Here is a 25,459-nt window from a genome sequence, read left to right on the forward strand (position 1 = left end):
GCTTTCTTTAACCTGCAGGATCAGCAAGATCAGCTCCCCTGGTTCATGTCTCTCAGGACACCCCTGGAGGCTGGCTTTCTGAGGTTCTGAGAGTCTTTCCCAGCAGCCCCACCCCGCCTCAGTGTAAAATGGGTTTTCAAAGGCGACCCCTTCCACTCTGTTCCTAAACAGCCTTGTGCATGCTGAGGGATGCGTTCCTGTCATGGCTTAGTCTTGAAATAGGCCGAGGGAACAGAAATAGGAAGCAGGCAACTTGCCCCATCTCCCCCACAGTGCACGCAGGGTGGGAAGACAACCCCAGGCCCAGAACATCCACCCAGCTTTGAAATGAGGACCTCAAACGCGACTGCTTCCGAGTGTAGGTGCATCTTTGTTGAAAAAGAAGGATCAGTAGAACGAACACAGCCACCATGGGTCTTTTGCACCACATGTCGACCAATCCATTCACTTACTCGTCATTTGTAGTGAGCATATACTGGGAAAATTGTACTTGGAAATGGGAGATTCAAGTTTATTGTTTGTTACCTGTAATTGAAAAAGTGCTCTGCCATGTAAGAAACAGTCAGTGTTTCCAAAATACTGTGCAGGGGTGCAATGCTGTGCATAAGGGGGCCCCAGGGTTTAAGGTCTGTCTTCTATGCTGCAGGAATTTTCAGAGCTTTAAAAACAGGAATTCTTGTTCTGAATTTCTAAGAAGGAGATATAGTGCTCAGAATTTCCAAAGTTCATTTGACCATGAACCTTTTCACAGGGCAGGTGGGGGAAGGGGTGGGTAACATCCCATAGAATACAATTTGGAAAACTTAGGATCAAAAGTTACTGAGGCAGTGCTGGGCTAGGGCAAGACAAAGAGAGGGCATCAAAAGGGGAACCTGAGGCTCCTGGAGAAGCTCCGGAGGAGCTGGGGACAAAGAGCTCACTTTATCAGTCTCTGCACCTGGTCCCTGGCCTGCCCCCAAGAGACTGCAGCTCCTGGGAAGGCTCCCCTCCTCCCCAGCATCCATATGGGGGCACCTCCTCCCTCCCCCATCCCCATACCTCCCCAGTCAGCAAGAAACTCCATCCAAGCACTTCCTTGGCTTTCTTGCTGCCAGAACACAGCATGGCTGTTGGGGAGAACAGCTTGCCAAGAGGCCCAGGGCATGGCTGCCTAGTCACCAGGGCTTAGGCCAAGGTTGGCCCTGGTCCACATGGCCAGATTACAGCTTTACTCTCTGTCCTCAGTTTCATTTAGGATGCTCAGGATCAATGAATGATCTGTTCATTCAAGTCACACTGGAGTGGGCCAACACCACACGCTACCTTTCTGGGAATAGCCTGCTTTTCAAAGGTAATGCTCGCCTAATGGTGGGATTCTAGGGCCTGCTACAGAGGGCAGGGGAAGGAAAGGGCTTTGACCTGTAGGGCCTTCCCAGAACCCCATGACTGATTCACCATAAATATGTCCCTGATGACCACTCTGCTCTCCCAGGTGCACTATTCCATTTGTGTATCCAGCAGGAAAACACAATTCTGTTCAGAGTAACAAACCTAATGTTCTGGAAGCACCAGAGGCCTCAGAGTTACTGACCCATCACTACTTAGCATCCACCCATCTGGACCCCTGGGTTTTAGAGGGAGTAACTTTACATAATGACCAGAGCTAGCAGGGACCTTGCTCCTGCCATGGGTCAGGCCAAGTTCCAAGCATTCCGTATGCATTGACTGGCTTACCCTCACAGTGACCCCGTGGAAGAGAGGCTATTTTTGTCTTTTCCATGTTATAGAAGAGAAAAACAAGGATAGAGGGGCCATATGATGCGCCCATGGCTACCCAGCTAAGTGGAGCAGCGAGACTGGAACTCAGGCTTCCTGTCAGAGCTTGGGAGTCCTCTGCAGGGGTGTCACTCTGCCCAGTGCTGAAGGGGAGAGGGCTGTGCTGGACCAAGTGCAGCTGGTCCTGCAGACCTGCAGAGACCTTTACAAGTGACTCTTCCCAAGCTGCTGAAGACAAAGCATGAACTAGAAGCCATATGTGTCTTAAAATAAACTCTGGAGAAATATCTGTGTTATCCAAAGGAATGAATTTCAAAGGGCAATCGTTAAGAATGAGAAGGGGATGCTAAATTTGCCAGACAATGTTTCCAGGTAAAGTAATCCCCCAAACAAACAAATTAACAAAAAACAAACAAAAATAAACAAAAAAGATAAACAACAACTATAACAACAAATCTTCCCAGAGAACCACCATCCAAGCCATCACCACTTTGCTTATAGATAAAACTGACAGTTCTAGAAATAAAAGAAGATAGGTATAAAGGGTTTCAAAGTATGGGAGTGATTTTTGTTTTTTTCATTTAATGCTAGGTTTCAAAGAAGGAAGGATATGTCTGTCAAGGGTTACACATTCATTCTATTTAAATCCCCTCCAGATTTCTTAATGGGCTCTGTCAAGAGTGGGAAGGTCCCCAAGGCTGTTTCCCAAAGCCTATAGAGAACGCTTGGTGGGGAGTGTGGAGCCCAGACTCAGCGGCCCCATGGTGGCCATTACTTCTTCTTGAACACTTGATGGCATACCTGGTCACCGCAGGTCAGCTCCTGCAAGGTCAGAAAGTGGGTGAGTGACTCACAGGCCAGGCCTCCCTGTGCCCCACCGCAACTCTTGGTGTCTGAGTTGGGGTGGGGGTGGGGAAGCTGGAGTACAGAGGACACTTAGTTGTTCTGGGCAAAGTGCATCTCATAGACCCCATCAGCTGGCATGCCCTGCAGGTAGCAGTAATTTGATTTTGACACTTGAATTGAGCTTGAACAACTATAAAAATGAAAAATGCAAAGAAATTACCCTCTTGGGCGGGATTTTTCCTACTCCCGTGATTAAAGCAACATCTTCTAATTTATAAAAGGCAGTGAAGCTGTGAAAAAGGAAAGGATCTAGTGGGGAGAAGTGTTTGGAAGGCAAGAGTCCGGGAATACATAGGCTGGTGGGCTGTCACTCTGTGCTTTCTGGGCATTCTGGCCTCTGGTCACTAGAATGTTGGTTGGTGGCATCCCAGGTAAGGACAGGATGACAGGGTGTGGGCTGCAAAAGGGCTTCCCCTGGGCCTGCCTTTGCAGAGAAGATGCAGCTTTTGATCCAGATGGAGGGAGCCCCCAGGCCTTACCTGCACCTCATGACTCCTTGAGGGAGGAGAGAAAAATAGGAGTGTGGGGATGGCCGCAAAATCATTACAGCTGACAATGAATCCATTGTCTTAGCCACAGGGACCACTGGGGATTGTACTCCAATTAAAAAAATCCATCATCCAAACCAGAGCAGGTAGGGAAAACCGTCAATGGAAAACATGGTGAATGTTTTCCATTTATCACCAGTTGACAATGCCTCCGAAATAAAGATCTCAGGTGAGGCCAGTCTGGTTGTGAAGGGCACAACGGTGACCTGAATACTGACACTGGGGCCAAGTGCTTGCCTGACTCCAGAGGTGAAGTCATGACTGACTAACAAATGAGTGACTTAATGCATGAAGGAGTGAAAGATTCCTCACTGTTGGGATGCTGGGCACATAAATGGCCTTGAAGATTGAAGACTGAAAAATGTAGCTATCTAGACACATATAATTTATTTCAGGAGACCAGCCATTGTTCCTACTGCTCTTTCTAATACCAAGTTAACTTAAAATATTTCAGGATTACGTGGATACACCTGCTGATGAGAAGCCAATGCCTGTGGTCTGTGAGATGGTTCCCAAGCCCACCTGCCCCTATCCATCCTGCTCCCGCTCCTCTTCTTCCCGGCTCTTATAATGGTGAGGAGGCCTGGAGCCATCCTCCTTTGGGCCATCTTCATTCTGGGCCTCACATTTCTCTTTAGCTGGTCTTTCATAGGTTGTGTGCATTTCTCCTTGGACCTCGGCTTCCTAACTCAGCAGTTTGAACCCTCATTTTAATTGCAGTCGTTCACAGAGACAGCCATATAGATTTCTTCCTGGAGTCCCCTGAGCCAGGTGGGAATGGCTTTCTGACAATATGACCACACGTGTGTGGCTGAAGCTCAGGGGAGGAGTGCAGGGCCATTTTTCTTGTCAGAGCACCTCCCTAGGTGAACCTGCAGTTTGTGGAAGCACCAGGGAAGGGACCCGGGCAGACCCTGGGACTTACCAGGTGCAGCTTATCCCCTTCAACCCACTGCCTCCAGCCACGGTTCTCCTTCTCCCCCTTCTGCACGCACACAAGGACATCACCTTCCCAGGTGACCAGCGTCTGCAATGACAGTTTCCCAGGCAAATCAGATGGATGGTCCTGATGGGGACGGAGCAAACCTAAGCCGGCAGCTGCGGTTCCTATGGCCATTGCCGGGTTCCTGCTTGTCCACAGGGCGGAGCCTTCAGCCTCTGCCAAGCCGAGATCTGCCAGACTCTCCACATATACCCTCCATTCCCGCCAAACCAGCTCATTGTGGCTGCTCCTGTTCTCTTTTAAAGAATTCTAGGGGTGCCTGGGTGGCTCAGTCAGTTAGGCATCTGTTCTTGATTTCGGCTCAGATCATGATCTCAGGGGGTCATGGGCTCAAACCCGGCTTCTGGCTTTTTGCTGAGCAGGGAATCTGCTTGAGGTCCTCTCTCTTCCTCTCCCTCAGCCCCTGCCCTCGCTCATGCCCTCTCTCTCTCAAATAAGTAAATAAATCTTTTAAAAAAAGAATTCTACTCTCCCATTTTACCATATGGTGAAGATCATATTCCAAATCAATGGGGGAAAAGACGACACATTTGACTATAAATGATGTAAAATTTCTCAAAGGGCAAAATAGCATAATGTCAACAGATGAAGAACAAACTGGGAAAAATAATTGTAACGCATATCGAAGACCTGATTTTCTTATATATAAAGGGCTCCTATAAATTAATAAGAGAAAGATCATTAACCTAATAGGAAATTTAAAAAAGGACACAGCCAACAGCTTACAAGAGAGGAAAAAAAAAAAAAACCAACCTAAAACCCAGCAGATGGCTTTTAAACCTAAGAAAAGATATTCAACCTTACTCATAATAGGAGGAATGCAAATTAAGGCTGTTTTTGAGATACAATTCATCATACGGTCAGAGATCAAAGAGTCTGATAACACACTGAGCTAGAGGAAGTGTGGAGAAGCAGGCACCTCCATTAATGGCTGGTGGGTATATAAATTGGTATGAATCCTTTTGCGGGGCAATTTTATATTACCTCTTGAAATATAACATTGTTATATCTCTTTGACCTAGAAATTCTGCGTCTGGGAATTTTCCCTACAGGAAACACATGGTGAGGACTGCCTATTGTGGGACAATCATATAGGCAGAGAAGCCACCTGACTAGCAGGGGACCACAACAGATGGTTCCAGGGCCATCCTCATTATCCAGAAGCAGAAGGGTGGCCCTTCTCCCAATCCTGGACTTCCTGCGGGCAGAATGCAGACTGGCTAGTAACACAGGCAGGTGGGGAGGCAACAGAAGGCAGAGTACATGCTGGATGGCCAGACTGAGCTGACCAGCAAGTTTAAAGAACCCCAAGAGGCTCAAACTCCTGTGCACAGATCATACTTACAGATTATATCCCCCAACTCCTCTGGCTTCTCTTTTCTCCTTTTATTCCTCCTAGCACCGCCCTCTGAACCATTTGTACTACCCCTAGGTGGTTCTCCAGGGCCACCCACCTCTGAGCCCAGATGAGGACCGCACATGCGCCTCCTGAAGGATGATGTCATTCCTATCCAGACAGTGGTTTTTTTTGTCAGTCCTGTCCTTTCTCGGGGATGATCCTGATGCTAGCTGGTTTTCTTCCAAGTATGTGCAAACTGTGTTATGCCTTTGTGAACAATATTATGCTAAGGATCAAATGTTTGCTTTCTTTTTTATCTTGTAAACCTAGCTGGTGACGAACTGACCAGTGCTTCTTTATACACTGTCCTTGCACATTTGGATCTATATTTTGGGACAAATTTGTTTCCCACGGATTGATAAATCTACCTCCATCTAAAATAATATTTGACCTTGACCATATGGTATATTTTATGTACAATTTTATCCCTCCTCATTTTACTCCTCAACACATTGCAGTGTTGTTTGTTACAACAAAGGACTAGAAGCCTCATAAATTCCATCAGTGGGTGGCTGGTTTAAGTCTGTGTGGTTCAACCATGCCATGCAGCCCTTGAAAGAAGAAGGCGGTTCTATACCTATGGAGGAGACCAGTCTCCATAATGTATAATGAGGTTAAAAAAGCTAGGAGGATGGCCATGTGCCTAAGACAAGGTAGGGGGAATATGTACGCATGCCTATGTTTGCATATGTTCTCTTGCAAGGAACTAAAAGAGCCCTTAATTGTGATTTTCTTTGCAGAAAGAACTGAGAGGCAGGGGGCCAGTTTGGGAAGGAAATTTCAGTTTTTACTGTTTAAATTTTCTTAAACCATCTGCATGTATTAATATTTCCTAAATTTACTTAACAATAAAATTCTACACGTTTTCTAAAGAAAATAGGTCTCCTCCTTCTTTGGAGCCATCTGAAGCCTCACATCTTTGAATGTCTTGAGGAAGCTTAATTCACAGGTTGCTTTCCTTGCTCCTCTGGGAGGAAGATGTTGTTTGGAATATTCCAGAATTCCCTCCCAAATAGATGAGAAAGGAATATTCATTTGTCATTGCCCATTATTGGTGTTGGGACTCAGTTCCCTCCCAAAAGTATGAGAAGGGATGACATCTTATTTGGGCAAAAACTGTGTCTTCTAAGCCTCCCTCCCCCAGCCCACATTGCCTTACACATCGTAATACACATTGACTGAACTAGCATCTATTTCTCCCATTAGACAATAAGCTCCGTGAAAGAAGAGGCCATGTTGGTTGTTTATTTCTGCAACCCCAGTCTCAGCAGAGAAGGTGCTTGGTGAGCAATATTGAATGACTCTGTGACTGAGTTATTTTGTTGAAATGGAATCTTGAAGTAAATCCACATGGGAGAATAAATGAGCCTATGTATTCTTCATTGATGATGATTCTTGACAATGACTCAGCCAGCCAGCCTCCTTGCCTTGATTTCTATGGTCCCACTGGAATGCACACATGACCATCAATATGGACACTGGATGGTAACTGTCCATCTACTTGTCTGCTTCTTCATGAGACTGCGAGATCTTTTATGGCAGAAAGGGCTCTAATTCATTACTTTACCCATAGCTCCTGACCCAGGTCTCTCATGTAGTAGGGGGTTGGCAAATTTGTAGAAGGAAAAAAAAAAGAAAAATGTTGGTGCACAAGGACCTGTCCTAATATTTTCTTTTAATAAATCTCACTAGGCAGCAAGATTAAAAGTTATTCTGACCCTGAGTAAATTGGTTATTAGTGAATGATGGTAATACATACAATATTACAGCCTTACTCCTACATAAAACAGACAGTAAGAAGAGAGAAGGGTTAAATGAACTAAAATTCCACAATTCAATTTCAGTTGGTGTCCTTCATCCTTGTGTCAGAGGAGGTTTTGAAAAAGGCTCAATTGACTTGAAAGATCTTGAGATTGAGGGGATGGAGATAAGTGAGAAAAACCATTGCTTCTGAGTCAGAGGATAAAGAAGACACACTGAACAGAATTAAGGAAGGAATCTGGGCCCACACTGCCATTTCCCTCTCTCAGTGTCCAAAATTAACAGTTAAAAATAGCCTTGTATAGGAAATTAGATAAGGTACTGTCTCAATGTTAAATTTACAGAAGTGGATCACTACACTGTGATTACATGACAGAATATCCTAATTCATAGGAAACACTGAATTACTTAGAGATAACACATCAGATTGTTCAGGAAAAAATATGTATACAATAGCAAGAGAGCATGTACAAAAGATAGAGCAAATGGGGCAAAATGTTGACAGTAGGTAGCTCTCGGCAAAGAGTATACAGATGTTCTTTGCTATTTTCATGCAACTTTTCTGTAAATTTGAATCAGTCCTTTGAGAGTCTTTTTTTTTTTTAAGGAAAATAATAGTTCTTTAAATTAAGAACATTGAACATGTTTAAACCATGAACATGTTTAAACCTTCCCAGAACATTTGTCCTTGCACAAGAGTGATTTTTTAAAAAGATTTATTTATTTATTTGACACAGAGAGATCACAAGTAGGCAGAGAGGCAGGCAGAGAGAGAGAGAGGAGGAAGCAGGCTCCCTGCTGAACAGAGAGTCCGACTCGGGACTTGATCCCAGGACCCTGAGATCATGACCAGAGCCGAAGGCAGCGGCTTAACCCACTGAGCCACCCGGGCGCCCCACAAGAGAGATTTTTGACAGCACCCATCCCTTCCAGCAATTCCAGGTGGGGGCCTCCCGGAGAAGGCTGCAGCTCCTGGGCTCTCATGGACACCACAGTGGCATTATTTGTTTTAACTACCATCGTGTGCCTGCTTTCCCCTGCCCTGATTGTCTGCCCCAATTACTTATTGTTTCTAATTGAGATATAATTCACATACGATAAAATTTACCTTCTTAAAGTACAATTCAGTGATTTTTAGTATATTCACCGAGTTGTAAAACTCACCACTGTCTAAATCCAGAACATTTTCATTGCCTCCCAAAGAAACCCTGCACCGATCAGCAGTCTACTCCCCATTCTTTCTGCCCTGGGAACCACTTTTTGTCTCTAGGGTTTTGCCTAGTAATTTTTAAAAGATTTTATTTATTTATTTGAGAGAGAAAAAGATAGCAACAGAGATAGTGAGAGAGAGCACAAGCTGGGGGAGCAGAAGCTAGGAGGAGAGGGAAAACTCAGGTCTCGATCTCGATCCCAGCACCTGGCATCATGACCTGAGCCAAAGGCAGACACTTAACTGGCTAAGCCACCCAGGGTCCCCTAGGGATTTGCCTACTCTGAGTGTGTCATATAAGTCCTACAATATGTGGCCTTTGTGTCTGACTGCTCCATTTCCCAAGGTCATGCAGTGTGTATCAGTGTTCCATTCCTTTCTATGCCTGCATGCTAGTCTAGCACATGAAGATCTGTTACTTCTTTTTAATTTTATTCTGGGTAGCTTGTGTACTTTTTGAAAAGGGCTTTAAATCCTCTTAGAAACAAACCAGGGTAAGTGAAGAATATATCATACCCGCCAGAAGAAGGAAGGGGGGATCCCTGGGTCCTTCAAAGTGTTGAACCCACATGGTGTCACCACCCCTGCTGTGGGATGGCATAGATCTGGGCACTTTAGGGCCCTACTCTGCCTCTGCTACAACCCAACCCCACACCCACACACGTCTCCTCCAAATGGCCGAATGGAGAGGTTCTCCGAGGGGATCGTGAGGGTGACAGAGACGTTGAGAAGTAGCAGCCTGGAGAGTAAGAGCATGAGCACTACAGCAGCACACGCACACACACACACACATACACACGCATGTGCATGTACACACATAAAGACTCACACGTGCTCGTGTGTGCACATGCACACGACACACAGCTTGTGTGCCCTCAGCTGTGCCACCACATGCGGCCACAGACATTAATCAGAGAGAGATACTCACCTGCTCCCTATCATCCTTTTCCAGCTGAGCGTTCCAGTCAGATTACAACAAGTAGGGAGTCCTGAGGACATTTGCTTTGGTTGTGATTCTCATGGCAACACCCTTTTGCTGGAGACGGGCAAATTCTGTCCTGGGGGCTTCTCGGGCCCCACCAGTCTCCTGTGTGTGTGTGTGTGTGTGTGTGTGTGTGTGTGTGTGCATGTGTGTGTGTGCATGTGTGTATAAGCCCCAACTTTTTGTTGTGGGTCAGGCAGAGATAAGAAGTGCGAAGTGAGATTCTCTTTCTCTCTGCAGGACTCCGAACTGACTCTGGGGAGAGGACAGGGCTCCAGCGGGGGCGGGGGTATGGAACAGAAGGCAAAGAGACATGAGAGTAGGTGTTGAGAGGTAGAATCCTCTAATGGTCAGGACTGAAAGGATGTAACTTATTTTAGGAAGAGAGAGTTCTCTGCTATCAAAGGTGATGAAAGAAGTCAGAGAGAACAGGCCTGCTTTTCCACAGCCCACATCCAGAATGGAAAGGTGAAGGAAAATGAATCATTGTGAACAGATGAGGTTAGAACAGCAGAGTGATGCAAAAATCCAGAGACAGATTTCCCATTCATTCTGGTGTCTGAGGGACTGGCCTTCCAGCCACACAGTTCAGAGAAGACTTGTCGATCCATCAACCCTTCAGGGAGGGGATTCTACAAGGGGCTGTTCCAGAGCCTGGAAGCTTCAGCTTTTATGCCAAGATTGCTCTGATGGAAGCATTTCTAAAGTGCTTTTCATTTCCCACTTTTCTTAGCAAGGAGCACTAAATATAATTCAACCTTGATGTGATGGCTGGGATTATCGGTGCTGCAGGACAACTTGATGGAGAAATAAAATGTGTCCTGCTCTCTTGGCTTTACAGTGATCACCAGAGAATGATGACAGCTTTTCTCCCCACTGCAGAAGAGCAGCCAGAGCTCCCTTGCTTTGAGGGAGATTTGAGACCTCTGACTTTGGATTAGCTCCTGAAAGCACCAGAGAAGAGTGGGAATCTGGAGTGAGTGGGGCTCATGGTGAAAAGGAATGGGAAAGGTGGAGGATTCTGTTTCCTTATGGCACTCTGAGGGGCTGGCCCACTGCTCGGCTAAGGACACAGATACCTGCAGATAGGATATGCAGCACCGTCCTCCCTCATTTTGGGAGCCAGGACAGAGGTCCTGGTGGCTGCACTGGCATGGAGAGAGCAGGTACTGTAAGTATGCAAGCTACCCATGGACTTTGTATATGTTTATACACAGTTGTATAAACTGCATGGGCCTGGACAGTGAGCAGTCAGTGGCAACCATGTTAAATGACAAACCAGAAGTCTTCCCAAGTTCCCTGGACTGCGTAATCCACCAGATTCTTACATGATGCTAAGACTGAAATTGGGGTGGGCAGCACCTGGGTGGCTCAGTCAGTTAAGCACCTGCGTTTGGCTCGGGTCGTGGTCTGGGGGTTCTGGGATTCAGCCCCGTGTTGGGCTCCTGCTCAGCAGGGAATCTGCTTCCCTCTCGCCCTCTGACCCTCCCCCATTCTTGCTGGTGTTCTCTCTCTCTCTCTTTCTTTCACACACACTCTCAAATAAATAAATAAAGTCTTAAAAAAAAAAAAGATTAGGATGCGGGAATCCTTAAATATGACTGAGATTGCTTTTCTTGGCATTCCTGTTTGTGGGGACTGACCAAGGGATAATCGGATTTAGATAACCAAAGATAGGTACATGAGTGTGAGTGTGGGCACTGGATTATGATACTACGTGGTGACACAAAAGGCGAGGGGAACCTGCTGTTACCCTGCCTCCCCTGCCCCCTAACCCCAACCCCACTTCTTCCTGCTGCTGTCATTCTGCCTTATTTACAAACAGCTCCTCTGGGCGAGGGTCTGCTTCTCCTGCAGAGTCCAGTTCCTGGGCCTTGAGATAACCCCCCACATGTGTACTCAGAGTTGTCTGCTTACTTTCAGGGTCCTCCCTATAATAGCCGAGCAGTTCAAGTGGCTGGAAATCTGGGCTTTTGATGAATGGAGAATTTACTCAATTATGATGTGAGTTAAGGTGGTGCTGGAACAGAAGCCATCAGTGTGCTAGAGATTTCGCTAAGTGACTAGCACTGGGAAAACCTTGACCTCTTCACTGACTTTTTCTGATTAGCATTGCATTTTTCTTTAAAAAAAACAAACAAACAGACAAGTTAAATTAGTTGGGACCAACCAAAATTGAGGTATTTCATATAAAAAGTGTGAGTTCTCAACATCTCTTGAGAAGAAAAAAGCAACCTATTAACATGAGGGCCCTGTGCTCCAAGGCAAGGCCTGGCTGGTGCTGAGTGGGGCTGCCCCTGGGATGAAGAGCTGTGCTACCCAGCTCTCGAAATCACTGTCACTCCCTGTGATATTGGCCTTGCCCACCAAGCCCATGTTGGCATAGGAACTGGCTTCCTACCCCAGGTCCTGGAAAGGTTGGCAGTCTTCTGTCTCACCTTCATTTATAAGCTTAGTGTAGAAACTGGCTTGTTTCTTCCTGCTGAGCTTCCAATGCTTATTTATTGCCAGTATCAAGTCACTCTGGTCCCCTCTCCTGATCCCTCTCTGGTTGTTTCTGTCATATTTTCATTGTGAAGCCAGATGGCCGGCTTCTGGACAGAGTACATGAGTTGAAATGGCCAGGCTAGGTCCTCACCTTAACAGTCCGGTTGTCCAGGCCCTTCGTGCACTCCTCAAACTCCACTCCAACAGTGAAATTCAGCTCATAGTTGCGGAATGTGCTGTTGGTTTTTGTCTTGAAGTTATCGCCGTCTTGTTCAATGATCTTTGTCTGAGTCAGACGTACTGCGATCTTGCGGGTGGCAAAATCAATATCTGTTGGCAAAGGGAGTTGTGGAGGTTATGATGTGCTCAGCCAGACTCATTCATTTCTTTAACAAGGCCAAACATTCAGGACCAGAGACACAGACCATGGGCAGCCCACGTTTCTTTGCTCAAATGGGAAACAAGAGTTGTATTACACAAAGCCAGTTTGCGCAACTCAGTCAATTGTCTGGAAATGTCGGGTCTCTCAGTGCCTCCTCGGGAATCCTGATGGGAGGGGGAGGCAGCAGGCAGGGCTCGCCCTGAGCTGCAACTCTCAGTAGGTGTGTGCATTCAAACACACATGCACACACACGCACACACTCACACACACAAACCCCTCCCCCAGAGAAGTTCCATTCTATTTGACATATTGGATTTCCTCCTAAGAGTATGCTGAATAAAAGATTTCATGGTTTAAAAGAAAAAAGACCACTTTAAAATAACCATCTAGATCACGGGTAAAAGGGGCCTTTTGTTAATATCCATGACCTCTAAGGACACATGCGCACCTCAATTTTTAAAGCAGATTGGGGGTATACTTAGCTGGGTTGTTCTGCCTCAGTCATGGGCCCCCAGGACAACTTTAAGCATATTCCACACACTTAATAAATACTTGTGGAGAGATTTCTTTGTTGCTTTTAAGGAAAATATGAATGATTGTTCATATTTATATTATTGGGAAAAATTTAAAACAAACCAAAGCAGAAAGGAGAGTACAAGGAACTCCACACAACCTTTACCCAGTTCGACCATTATCAGATTTTGCCACATTTACTCCATTTAGATCTTTACTTTGTCTTGATTTTTTCCCACCAAATTCTATAGAAGATTTTTTTTAATCCACAGCTTAACTAATATACAAGTAACAAATAACATTGCATCACTTTAAGTGGTATGATGTAATGATTTGATACACACATATGTTGCAAAATGTTGACCAACAATAAGGCAGTTCTTTTTTAAAGTTTAGCATGCATCAGAATTTCCAAGAGAATTCATGCAAAGAGATCCCTGGGCCTTGGTCCATACATTCTAACTCTGTAGGTCTTAGAGCAAGACATGAGTTTGCATTTCTAATAAACTCCAAGGTGATGTTCATATTATTGGTCATTGATCACACTTTGAGCAGTATTGCTATGACAGATTGAAAATTGATACATCAGTAGTATTTGTTTTCACATATATTTTTGATTGAGACTAATGGCAATGGATGTTTGAAGATTAAGCTCACTAGAGAGCCCTTTAACTATTTTTTATCTTTAACTGTATCTTCATTTTAAAAATCAGGAGGAAGTATTAGGAAGTATTTTAGTATTTAGTATTAGGAAGTATTTTAAAGGAAAATGTACTCATTTCTCAGAGACTATTAGTATGCAAAAGGGAGTGTGCTTTTCAGTGGGTGCTTCATTTACTAAGCTTTGAATTTTATAGTATGAAGCTAGGTATGGAGCCAAATTTCTCGCTAACTTCTGGTTGTGTATAAAATGTCACCCAAGCCAAAAAGTCACTGTTCTGTGGAATAGGTTTTTAAAACAGAGGATAATTCTGGAACTTGCCACAAACATCATTAAGCTCTTAGTATCTAGCTAAAATCATAATGGATCCCCTTTATGTCTGTGAATTCTCCAGATATTTTTGGATGCCAATCTAAATCTTTAACTTTTTTTTTTTTTCCAGAAATTCCACTTGGAAGTTTTTAAAAATACTGACACTGGTTCTATCATAACCCAAAGATAATAATGACCTCAAGAGTAAGAACAATTCAGACTAATTGAGTGTTCTTTCTCTGAGAATCTCAGCCCCATCTCTATGGTAGGGGTAATAAAACTTCGCACTGTGTGCTTTCTGTCAGGGGATAGATACTATTGTGCCCATGAGGAAGACCAGTGGTTACCATCAGCAGTTTAGGAAGCTCCTGGCAATATGGAGAATTGACACCTCTACTGGCCTACCCCCACCCTTTCTGCTGCCCTTCCATTGTAGCCAAGCATCACTTCCCTCATCTTCTCTTCTCATTACTTTCTGACTCATCTTCTGGGTCTCTTTAGTTACTATCACTCTTCTCCTCCTAAAGGACCAAGAAGAGACTGAAGTTGGCTGTTTGGACGTCAGTCTGGACCAGCAGTTTGGCCACAGCTGGGAACCCACAGTAGTATCATATCTGCATAGGGAAGTGCTCTGGATTGGCGTTTGGACCTGAAATTGTATAGTCAGGCTTTATCATAATGGGAATAATTTCAACATCAGGCAGCCCAGAAGGTAAAAGAATTACATACCCATTTCCTAAGTTGAAAAGAAAAACAAATTCAAGTTGTCATGAGCTAGTGCATGAATGCTAGTGTCTTGCTGAAATATCATTCCTGACTATTGGTTGAGAACCTGTCATGCCTAAGAATTCACCAATGGGTCCCATCAGGATCCTGTGGGAAGATATAAAAACTACAGATTTCTGGGTCTTACCCCAGACCTAGAATCTCTGCGTGGTTTTAGATCTTGGATTTCTTCATAAGGGGCTGTTTGGAGAGATTTCTATGGTTTAAGAAATTTGAAAGCCATGACTTAAGCACCTACTCCTCAAGCCATAGGTGATGACATGGAGGCCCAGAGAGGTTAAGTGACTTGTCTAAGCATGCATAGCTGAAAAAGCAATCACAAGGTTTGATAATTGGGTGGATATGTGTGGAGAGATCAGGTTGGGAGGAGAAAACATGAGTTTTTAGTTTGGGAGTCAAGGTGCAGTCCAGGAAAGTCAAAAAGAGAATTAATCTTATGGGTAACATTGGAACTGAATTTTAGGTCAGATGACCTGGAGGTTACTCTGTGTGGAGCCTCGGTAATATTTGGAGTGGTAATTAAGACACTTTGGAACCAAAGAGCAATGATGCCCCCAGGGTGGAACCACCCTTGAGAAAGTTCACCCAACAAACCCATTAGGTAAGCATTATATTATCTCCATTTTAGCAATGAGGAAACTGGCTCAGAGAAGCTGTGGCACTATTCCTGGGTTGTATAGCGAGGAAGCGATAAAGGTGGAATTTGAACTCAGAATGATTAATTTCCAGGGCCAGCATAGTGCTCCACAAGCTCTGGGCTGGCCCATCTTGTCAGAAGGTCAGACCACCCAAGTCTGTGCACTTTCTTTGGCTGCTCAAATACCAGTAACTCCTGAGTGACACTTCTTTACAATTTCCCTGGAGCTGCAGGGATTTCTAGATCCAGCTGGAGGACACCTCCCTCTTTGGGGAAGTATATGTTTCCCTACACTCTAATGTACCATCTTCACCAAATGCTGTTGTTTTCTGGGTTTAGGGTTCCCTATGAAATCTGAGCTGAATCAGTCACACTCTAACTCCTGGTCTTTTTCTGATAACTCATTTAGCTTCTGCTTTGTGGCTTAAGGAATTGTACCTGGGGACATGCAAGACACAGAGCCTGCAATGAGGCCACAGGACATGGAATTAGATAAAAGCTCTCTCTGATGCCCTTTGTGATTTGAACATTCTAGGCTACCATCCATAGGTACCCCACTGCATTTGCCATGGTCCTCAGCTTCATAGGTCATCAGGTGGTCCAAAAAAATGTGGCTCATGATCAACTGTTTGGAAAGTGAGGAGGTAAAACTAAGAGAAGCTGGTTTGAGGAACTTCAATCTAAGAAAGATGTTTTGCAACCCCTAAAGTGGGGATGCAGGATATGGACTTTCCCAGTCTTATGTGGCTGTAGGCCCACCCTGTGGTGGAACATCCCACCCAGCTGGTTTGGTGTTCCATAGAACATGGTACAGAAAGGGCTGACAAAACCCTCTGGCTTTCTCTCAGTCACCTGGGCCCCGCAATTATGGAACTATATCCTGTTTGATTTTCTCCATTCAGTGCAACTTCTGGCCTGTTTGGAAGGGAAAAGACTAAACAGGACTAAGTGGTCAAGTATTTCTGTCTTAGAAATTAATCTTTCTTTAAGATTGCTAAAAGTTTTCCATATTTTGTCAGTATAAACACATGCTTGTGACAGGCAGAGGGCTAGCATGTCACAGTCCAACTCCTGTTTCTCTCCTTCTGCCCCAGAAACACAGTCTAGTGAGTCAGGTGACACCTGTGTCACTCAAGGGTTGGACCCTTGAGTCCAGATCTACAAACAGGAGAAAGCAGTGGTCATAAGTGGAGCTATTATGAACTACATCAGGTTGCTTTGAGGATTAAATTTGATGGTGTTTGTGAAGAGTTCTGCCCAGTGTCTGGTGGCTTGTGGTAATGGCCCCATAAATGGTAGCTGCTGCCATCATTGTAATCATCATTATGAAGCTCTTTGATCTCACAGGGTGCTGTGCTCCATATCCTTTGCATTTTCCCAGGTATGCCCTGTGTGTTTGCCCCCTAAGTCCCTGAAGCTCTCCTCCTAGCTCTGCAAATCTCATAAGACCCAGTCCCAGTCCTGCTCTTGGCCGCTTCTACTCTTTCCCTGCCTCCTTTCTCACCTGGTCTTCGGACCACACAGCTTTACCCCCCAGGAGAAACAGCCTGATAGTCCCCTCTGGTTTTTTTTTTTTTTTTTCCCCATGGGGGTGATTTTTCTTCCCTCAAAAATCTTACCTCTATGAGGATAGAACAACGCTGTCTTCTTGCTCTTTGTCCCCAGGGTTGGGCACAGAGTAGGTGCTCAAGAAACACACCCAGATTGTTTAATAATCACCATAGTTTAGGACAGTGGTTCTCACAGTGAGGTCTTTGGGCCGGCAGCATCACAGCACCTGGGAACCTCTTAGAAATGTAAATTCTGTATTCTTGGCTGCCTTTTCTTCTCATTTAGTACTCTGAATGTCTTGCCAGCCCTTTTTGGCTTGCCAGGTCTCTGTGGATAGCTGTGATGTTATTCTGATATTCCTCCCTCCATAAGTAAGAAATCTCTTATCCCAGCTGCTCTCAGGGTAGCTTCCTTGGCTCTAAGATTTGCAAGTTTCATTAGTATATGTCAGGGTATTGGTCTATTTTTATTAATTTTAGGAGGGGTCCTCCCTGCCTCTTGGACACAAATGCTATTTCCTTTCCCAGATTAGGGAAGTTCTTAGCTATGATTTGTTCAAATATACCTTCTAGTCTTCTCTCTCTCTTTCTCTCTCTCTCTCTTTCTCCACCCCCTCAGGAATTCCAATAATTCTAACATTGGAATATTTCATGGTGCCATTGATCTCTCTAAGTCTGTTCTCATGGGCTTCTAGCTGCCTATCCCTATCCTCCTCAGCTTCCTTTCTTTCCATCAGCTTATCTTCTAGATCTCTAATTTGTTCTTCGCCTCATTTAGTCTAGGTGTTAGAGCATCTAGTTTAGACTGCATCTCATCCATAGCATTTTTAAGTTCAGCTTGATTAGATCTCGTTTCTGCCCTTAGATATTCTATATTGTTGCTAATGCTTTTTTCAGGCCTACCTATTGACTTCATAATTACTACCCTGAAGTCTCTCTCTCACATCTTGCTTATATCCATGTCCATTAGTTCTGCCGCAGAGGACATTGTCTCTGGTTCTTTCCTTTGTTGGGAGTTCCTTCTAGTCATTATGTTGAGGAATGGTTGAGGGAATGTACAGAGTCCAAAATATCAATCACGGCCCAAGCAAAATGTACCTACAAAAAAATCTGAAGTGGTCAAAAGCTACGACAGATATGCCATCAAAGCCAAGATGATCCAAAAGAATAAAAAAGAAAGAAAAAAGAAAAGAGAAAAATAAGAGGGAGGGGTAGGGACAGATTATAATCTATCAGAGTGGACAAAGCTAGGTGATCTGCCTGTTCCTGCTTGATTTTTGGTCTCTGTGTTAGAAGACATTATATCTCAAAATTGCAAAGAAATCAGAACTTATATATATCACGAGAAAAATGAATAGAGTGAAAAATGGGCTAGTATGGGAAATAAATCTATAAAACATATATGTGAAAAAGAAAATAAAAGTTAAGAAGTGACTTACAAACATAGGTTGGGAAATGAATAAAGATGTGGTTCATACATACAATATATTACACTATGGGAATATTACTCAGCCATCAGAAAGGATGACTACCTGCCATTTGCATCGACATGGATGGAACTGGAGAGGATTATGCTAACTGAAATAAGTCAAGCAGAGAAAGACAGTTATCAGATGTTTTCACTCACATGTGGAATATAAGGAATAATGCAGAGGACCACAGGGGAAGGGAGGGAAACCTGAACGAGAAGAAATGAGAGAGGGAAACAAACCATGAAAGACTCTGGACTCTGGGAAACAAACTGAGGGTTACAGAAGGGAGGGAGTTGGGGAGTTGGAATAACTCGGTGATGAGTGTAAGGAGGACATGTGTGGTGATGAGCACTGAATGTTATACACAACTAAGGAATTGTTGAACACTACATCAAAAACTAATGATGTACTATATGTTGGCTAATTGAACATAAAAGAAAGTTAAAAATAGAGCTACCCTAAAAAATAAATATGGGAAAGATAAAATAAGATGAAATCAGAGAGGGGGACAAACCATAAGAGACTCTTAGTCATAGGAAACAAACTGAGGGTTGCTGGAAGGGAAGTGGGTGGAGGGGAAGAGGGCTGGGGTAACTGGGCGATGGGCATTAGGAGGGCAAGTAAAATAAAACAATGAAAAGAAAACAAAAAAAGTGTAAATTCTGGGGTTTACCCTAGACCTGGGAGTTGGGCGCTGCTTGTTTTAACAGGACTTTCAAGTGATTCTGTACATGCTAAAGTTAAGAACCATTGGTATAGAAGAGGGAGGGTTAGGTCCAGGTATAAATTCTGCCCCAGATTTCCCAGCTATGTGTGTCTCTCTGTCTCAAATAAATAAAATCTTTTTTTAAAAATGAGGACAGAATGCTCATTTCACAATGTTATTTATTGAAGGATTCAGTTAAAATGATGGTATAATGCTTTACAAAGTACCAATGAGCTTGTGGGTATCCTGAGCACATTGGCCACCACCCCTTGGCCTTTTCTGTTTAGGTGAAACAGCGGCCAGATTGGCTTTCAGTCCAGAGTAAAATATTTGGTTCATATTTATGCATCTGTAAGGGTTCTGGACTCCGAAGGAACAGTCAGGATGGTGGCTGATCTACTTCCTCACTAGCGGAGCCCTGGCATTTTATCCAGCCTGGCCAAACATTTCTCTGCATGGATCAGCTTCCTCGCTGCAATTTGGCTAGTGGGTAGAAACAACTTTATCTCCCACTCATGAGGTCCATGCTGTTTTAAACCATGATGCCAAAACAGTAGTTAGGAGATGAGAAAGAAAACCACAGGCCAGTATTAACCAGGTGAAACAAAGAGGAGTGCTCCAGGCAAAACAACTAAGGGAGAACTGGGGATTACAGAAAAATTTAGGATGGCAGTGCTCCTCAAAGAGGTTGTGGAAGTCAAGGCTCAGAGAATTTAAGTGGTGGGTTCAGAGTTACCCATGGGACAGAGTTCCTGACTGATTGCCCACAAATAAATTCTGTTATCACTCACAACTAAGGCTCCCCTAACAAAAATTATCGCTTGTTCCTGGTTGCCTAGAAAGGTAGATCACAGCTAAAAATACCTATTGCTGAGAGTACTGGTTTATCTTGGTCACACCAGCCCCTGTCAATCTTTCTGACCAGTGCCGGGGGAATCTTATTAGAGGCTTTATGCAAATGGAATCAAGTATTGCTGCTTCTCTGGATTGAAAAATGGCTCAGCATCTTGGCCACCCTTTAGCATTTGCACAGGCTAGTTAATCATGTCACCCCTGCTCCACCCCAGGGAAGGGAGCCAAGTGTTCTGTTGGTGGATTCGTGATATTTCTAATCAAAAGGAAAGGTTTAACTGCAGCAGTAGAATACACACACACACACACACACAGATTACAAAAACACTTCCTCTTTGTACTTTGTAGAGAAAATTATTTTCCTGATATGGTATTTTAACACCAGGGTTATCGAGTATGTTTTATCTGCTTTTCTGGATTAAAGGTATCTTAGCCAGGTGAAATGAATTTCTATCTCAGAGGAAAAGGTCCAAAGGCAAGCTATTTCTGAATAATATATGTGGCGTGTAGCTACTGCAGAAGAAAACAACAACACCGAAGTGACTTTATTAAAGCATACTTTCCATAACTGCATTTTGAACAATGTAAGTCATAAAGTTGAAATATGAGTATACTACTTACCATTACAATGCTTTGTAATATGCTTGTGAAAAAAGCTAAAGTGGCAGGCTAAAAGGGCAGGCACTCTTTGTAAATTAAAGAGAGAGACGCACACATATTCATCATGTGAAATCTGAGACCCATTTCAGCCGTTTCAGCCGTGGCTTTGATGGGCTTCAAACCTGGACTCCTTAATTCTCATATCATCAGCACTCTTAGGCAACTGTGAGAAGCAGAGTGCAAGAGCAATTTTTTCCATGTCTTTTCCTCTAGATAACACATTTAGAGAGAAATTGGACTGGCCCCTGCCTGCCTCCTCCAGTCTCTCATGGGCATCTCCAAATATGTTTAAAGCCTTTCCTAGACAATGGAGGCAGCCTGGAGACCCTGGGGTGCCTCACTGCTCCCTCTGCATTATTCCACCCCCACCCCACTCATACTCTAGTACTCACTATTGAAGGCAGGGGGAGATGCGGCCAATACAAGGGAGGAGAGAAGGGGCTCTCTCTCTCTCTCTTTCAGAAAAGCCTAGGAAAGGGCTGAACTGATCTTCACTGGGGGCTTTTCTACTGCGGCATTCCCAGGACTTTCAAAAGTTTAAAAGTACAATCAGGGAATCCTGGGTGGCTCAGTCCATTAAGCGTCTGCCTTTGGCTCAGCTCATGATCCTAGGATCCTGGGATTAAGTCCCCATCAGGCTCCCTGCTCAGCAGGGATCCTGCTTCTCCCTCTGCCTGCCACTCCCCTTGCTTGTGCTCTCTTTCTCTGTCTCTGACAAATAAATAAATAAAATCTTTTTAAAAAAATTAATAAAAGTCCAATCAGATACCATGTAGTTCAAGTAAAGACTATGGCAATGTATATAACTTCTTTGAACTCTAAGCACTAGCAGAAATCCAAATTTTGTGAAACTAACTTCTTCGGTCATTGGACATTTTTTCTTTCTCTCTCTCTCCCTCTCCCTCATTTGGTAATTAATTTCCACCCTGGGACCTTGAGTGACCCTTTGAGTTTGAGAAACTTTGAGTTTCTAAGGGTGCTATCTACCATCCCAACAAACCTTGCTCAGAATGAAGTTCCTTCTCCCCTACCCCATGCTTAGTACCTGCACCTAGAACAGTGCTGTGGAAAGAACTGGGGTGGTAGAAGCAGGCAGACTGGTTTCCTGGCTGAGTAACATCATTGTCCAGCCACAGGTGACCCTGGGAAGGTCCTTTTACTTCTCTGGGCTCAGATTCCTCATCTTGTGAAATGGAAAACATTTCTTCCATCTTAATCCCTATCATCTGAGCTATAGATTTGTATCAACATGCCAATTTTAATAATTTACCTGAATTTGTAACAGGCATCTGAAATCCAAATATGCGAAACAGAAGTCTTCGTGAATTTTGCCCCACTCAGCACCGCTCTCCAAACTCACTCCTACCCATGTCTTCTCTATTTCAGCCTATGGGATCACCATCTTCCCAGTTGCTCAACCCTAAGCCTGGGCCATCTTCATTTCTTCCATACCCTCTGGTTTCATATTTTTCCGCAAATCCTGTTGGCTTTATCTCCAAAGTATATGTTTAACCTGTCCTCTCTTCTCCAGGCCCCTGGGCACTAGTAGCCCAAGCCACCATCACTTCTTGCCTGAACAACACAGCTGCCTCCTAGGATGGGCCTCCCTGCTTCTAGTCTTGCCTTCCAATGATTCATTCTCTACATTATAGCCATAATGATCCTTAAAGAATATAAATAAGATAGATTGTCTTCCATCACAAGGGCTCACCTTCCCCCTGTTTACCACTTCCCAACACACCAGCCTTTGTGTTTCTTGAACACACCCAGAAGTTTTGCATTTGCTGACTCCTGTACCTGTGACACAACTTCCCAACATTCAAGCCTTAGCTCACTTGTCACCTCCTCAGACAGCCTCCTCTGACCACCCAAAGCTCTTCACTCAAGAAGTCCTTTTTACTTTCTTCAAAGCTCTTGCCACTATCTTAAACTATACACTTTTTCTCACTGCTGCTAGCATATGTACTTTAGGAGACAAGAAACTTGTCACGTCATTGACCACAATGTTGCCAGTGCCTAGAACAGTTCTTGGCATGTCACAGGTGCTCAATGCATTTGTTGAATCTGAATAAATTAAGTAAAATAATGTATATACATTTCTGATAAGATGCTTACCATGGCTTGATAATGCCTATCATGGCATGTGCTCCCCTCGGAAGCTGGACCGTGGCTCCTAAACAATCAGGACAGGATTTGGAATATTGTGGGTATTCAGGAAACCTTTCCTGGCAGAAATCATTCAGAGGGAGAGCTGCCTGACTTCAGCCTCTAAGCCTGCATCCTTTCTGGTAGAATTTTCCAGAGACCCACTAGGACTTTTTGCAGTAGCCTCTGCTCTTTTAAATCTGTGTATGTTTATTTAAATGAAAAGATGTTCTTCATAGAAGATGGCTCCCCTCACCTTCTTTTCCAAAAGAAGAATTGGATTTTTCCTAATGGTTACAATTTGTGAACCAAAGAATTCCTAGATGTCTAAACTGAACATTAACTGAGCATTTTTAAGACACACACATTCCATTATATGTCCACATCTTCACTGATTAAAGTTACATGATGGTGTTTCATATTCTAGGCTCCTTCCCTGCCTGGTCCCTGCCCAGTCACCAAATCTAGTCTATTTCCCACTCCAGACTTTACCTTGCCCACCTTTTTGGCACTGTTCTCACCGTCTTCCCAGGGCCATCACAACACCCTCTTTACTACTCTGAGAGTCCCTGCAGATCTATTCACCCCTGGCTGTCAGAGTGAGCATTGGTGACTTCTCTCTCCTCTGCAGACACTTCCTCTCCTTGTAGGATGAAGTCCATACGTGGTGGCATGCCACCTTCAAGATCTGATCTGTCACATTTCTGATGCTCTTTTATCTCCTCCTTGCACTTCACCTCTGGCAATACAACTTGTTCTATTCTCTCTGCCCAACACCATGTTCTTACCGGCCTGGCCTTCACACATGCCTGCACAGTCATACCTGATTCCATTTCCAAACCCCACCCAGCACTTAGGAAGCCTTGAATGACCTGCATACAGTAGCTCCCTCCACCACATCACACATACATCTGCTTCCTGTTGCTCTACTATTATGGACCCAAGGGATGGAATCACCCACTGTCCCATGAGGGACAGATTGCATTTACTTAAATGGCTGCAGCAATAGTTCTCATCCTACCTGCTTTTCATACCATGTGACTTTGACATTCTTCTTACTGAAAGATGGGGGTCTCTGTATCATTCCCTCGAATGTCAGTGGGCTCATGACTCCTTCAACCCAATAGAATACAGAATGCTATATGATTTCTGAGGCTGGGTCCTAAAAGACCATTCAGCTTCTGCCTCCTCTCTCTTTGGACACAGCAAGCAAGCTGTGAGGAAAACCAGGCCAGAAAATTACTATCTGGCAGATGAAGAAACTGGTTCTGGAAGGTTAAAAAGTTGATCAAGGTTAGAGAGCAAGCCTTAACTGGGCTGGCCCCTCTGATTTGGTTTCCTTACCTGCATGATCTTGCTCAGAATTATACTTCTGAGCTAAGGTCCAGACCATCTGCCCATTTATAGAATCAGTTTTCCATTCTATTGTCCACTCAGGGTACTAAACTCAGCACAGCAGAACTGGGGCTCTGGTAAGAGGATTTGTGCCTTCCCTCTCATCCCCCAAGGATTTGTGGTAAAATTCAGATAGCCAGCAGGAAAAAGAAAGAAAGCAATTCTGTGTTGGAAACATGCCTAGAGTACATGAAGAAAGTTCCAGTCTCTATAATTTGTGTAATATGTCCCAGCTCTCCTCATTCACTGAACATTCTCCTCATTCACGATAGAAATGTTCATCAAGCTAGAAGTTAATTGCACAGGAAATTCCACAATTCCTATTCTTGATGAGACTTCTCATCATCTTATCCAAATTATTAAGGCTCTCACTCCACAGGCAGCCCCAGCAGTGGGGAGGTTCCAACCAGGAGCTCCGTATGTGGAGAGCTCTAAAGGTGGAAAAATGATGAAGAGGTTGTTGCAAGATGAAATAAGCACAAGAAGCCAAAGCTCCTTGCCCAGTGCCTGGCCCATGGCATCTGCTACACACATCAGCTCCTCCCACAGTTTTCATGTGATTTCTGTTAGCCCCATGATAGATCCTGCAAGAGTCGACTCAGTACACATACTGATCAAGCCTGGAGTCCAGTTCAAAAGTTAGGTAAAGCAGTGAGTTGTTTGATCTGTTGACAAAAGCCACTCCTAGCCTTCTGTGGGTCTGATATTCTCTGGCTGAGAAATTTTTTTAGACACTCCTTGTCTGCTTCCCCACCACAAGCCTGATGCAAGAGCAATGCAGGGGCCATTCATGGATAATACCTGGTCCAACTGGTGATCTAAGAGACGGTGGTCAAAAGCAAAAGAGCTACTGTGTTATCCTGTCAAGTTTGGTATTACTCCGTGTGTGTGTGTGTGTGTGTGTGTGTGTGTGTGTGTGTACCCTCTATTCACATGTCTTTTCTCTGTGCCAGGTATTATGCTATGGACATTTCAGACATCATCTCATTTCTATTATTCCCCACTTACAGATGTAAATTCAGAGAATTTGTATGACTTACCTATTACTATATAGCTAGCAAATAAAGAGTGAGGTTTGCACATAGATCTGTTGATCTCCATGGTGGCACTGTCCAGATGGCTGGACCATAGTTCTCCCAAAGTTCCCCTCCTCCCCCACCACTGGTCTCTCCCTTACCTAGGGCCTTCATGTATCCTTCAAAATTGTCATTACTCTCCATCTCCCAGGTTCCATTCTGGTCCCTTGTCATGGTGATAGCCTCTGGTTCAGTGTGAGTGAGTGCTGAATGTCAAGGAGCAGACTGCAGGGAGAACCTGTTGATATGAGCTACTTTTAT

The 25,459-nt window shown here is 44.2% G+C and overlaps 1 protein-coding gene across 1 annotated transcript; it reads right to left on the reverse strand.

Annotated features, from left to right (window-relative positions):
• Positions 1 to 2,306: 2,306 nt before the first annotated feature.
• On the reverse strand, positions 2,307 to 25,455 carry RBP2 (retinol binding protein 2). The gene is made up of 4 exons (XM_059387989.1): positions 25,300 to 25,455; positions 12,203 to 12,381; positions 4,135 to 4,236; positions 2,307 to 2,577 (listed from the first exon to the last, which is right to left on the reverse strand). The coding sequence occupies exons 1-4, from the start codon at positions 25,370 to 25,372 to the stop codon at positions 2,527 to 2,529; spliced, it is 405 nt and encodes a 134-aa protein (XP_059243972.1). The 5' UTR covers positions 25,373 to 25,455; the 3' UTR covers positions 2,307 to 2,526.
• Positions 25,456 to 25,459: the final 4 nt, after the last annotated feature.

Source organism: Mustela nigripes, chromosome 2, assembly GCF_022355385.1.
Source record: "Mustela nigripes isolate SB6536 chromosome 2, MUSNIG.SB6536, whole genome shotgun sequence".
NCBI lineage: Eukaryota > Metazoa > Chordata > Mammalia > Carnivora > Mustelidae > Mustela > Mustela nigripes.